General features: G+C 41.7%; 1 protein-coding gene across 1 annotated transcript; it reads right to left on the bottom strand.

Annotated features, from left to right (window-relative positions):
• Positions 1-433: 433 nt before the first annotated feature.
• LOC117072876 (40S ribosomal protein S27-like) lies at positions 434-674 on the bottom strand. The gene has a single exon (XM_033193332.1). The coding sequence runs from the start codon at positions 654-656 to the stop codon at positions 498-500; it is 159 nt and encodes a 52-aa protein (XP_033049223.1). The 5' UTR covers positions 657-674; the 3' UTR covers positions 434-497.
• Positions 675-1,006: the final 332 nt, after the last annotated feature.

A 1,006-nucleotide genomic window follows, 5' to 3' on the forward strand; every position in this document is an offset into this window, starting at 1 on the left:
CAGGGTTCATCAAAAGCCCCCAAAATGTCATATGATCACTTTATATGTAGGAATTTGTTGTAAGATTAGAAGTCAATAAGAATATATGTTTGGGAAATCAAGGCAGGCAGATTGAGCTGAGTTTGAGACCAGCCTGGAAAACATGGCAAAACCCAGTCCCTACCAAAAATACAAAAGTTAGCCAGGTGTGGCGGTGCTTGCCTGTAGTCCCAACTACTTGGGGGCTGAGGTAGGATGATCGCTTGAGCCCAGAAAGTCAAGGCTGCAGTGAGATGAGATCACACCACTGCACTCTAGCCTGGGTGATAGAATGAGATGTCTCAAAAAAACTTTGAAAAAGGGAAAGAGAAAGAAAAAAGAAAACAGACTATTCATTGTAGAGTTATTTATAGTAGTGCGAATTTGGAAATTGTATAAATTATACAACTGGTTGTTTTTTTTTTATCCAAAATGTGTTTACTGAGATGGTTTCCCACTCATCTTGATTCAGAGTGCCTTTAGTGCTGCTTCCTCCTAAAGGAACATCCTTCTGTAAGCCTTGCTTTTCCTCCTGTAGGCTGGCAGAGGACAGTGGAGCAGCCAACACACAAAACTACCGTTTGTGCATGGCTAAAGATCGTGGTGATTTTATAGCATCCTGGGCATTTCACATCCATGAAGTAGGAATTGGGGCTCTATACAACTGTTAAAAGGAAAACTTCAGTCAATTAAATTTAAAGGAGTTTATTTGAGAAATGAACCATTCACAAATTGGGCAGTCCCCAGAATCACAGCAGGTTCAGAGAGACCCCAGGGGTGCCTTGTGGTCAGAAAAAAATTATAGACAAAAAAGGGAAATGATGTACAAAGATCAGCAGTGAGGTACAGAACAGCGCGATTGGTTACAGGTTGGTGTTTGCCTTGTTTGAACACAGTTTCAATACTCAGCAGTGCATGAATGGTTAAAGAATGGCTGCTGGGATTGGCCAGGTCTCAGCTATTGTTACAGGCACATACGCTTAGGTAG

Source organism: Trachypithecus francoisi, unplaced genomic scaffold (assembly GCF_009764315.1).
Source record: "Trachypithecus francoisi isolate TF-2019V2 unplaced genomic scaffold, Tfra_2.0 Lachesis_group4, whole genome shotgun sequence".
NCBI classification, from domain to species: domain Eukaryota; kingdom Metazoa; phylum Chordata; class Mammalia; order Primates; family Cercopithecidae; genus Trachypithecus; species Trachypithecus francoisi.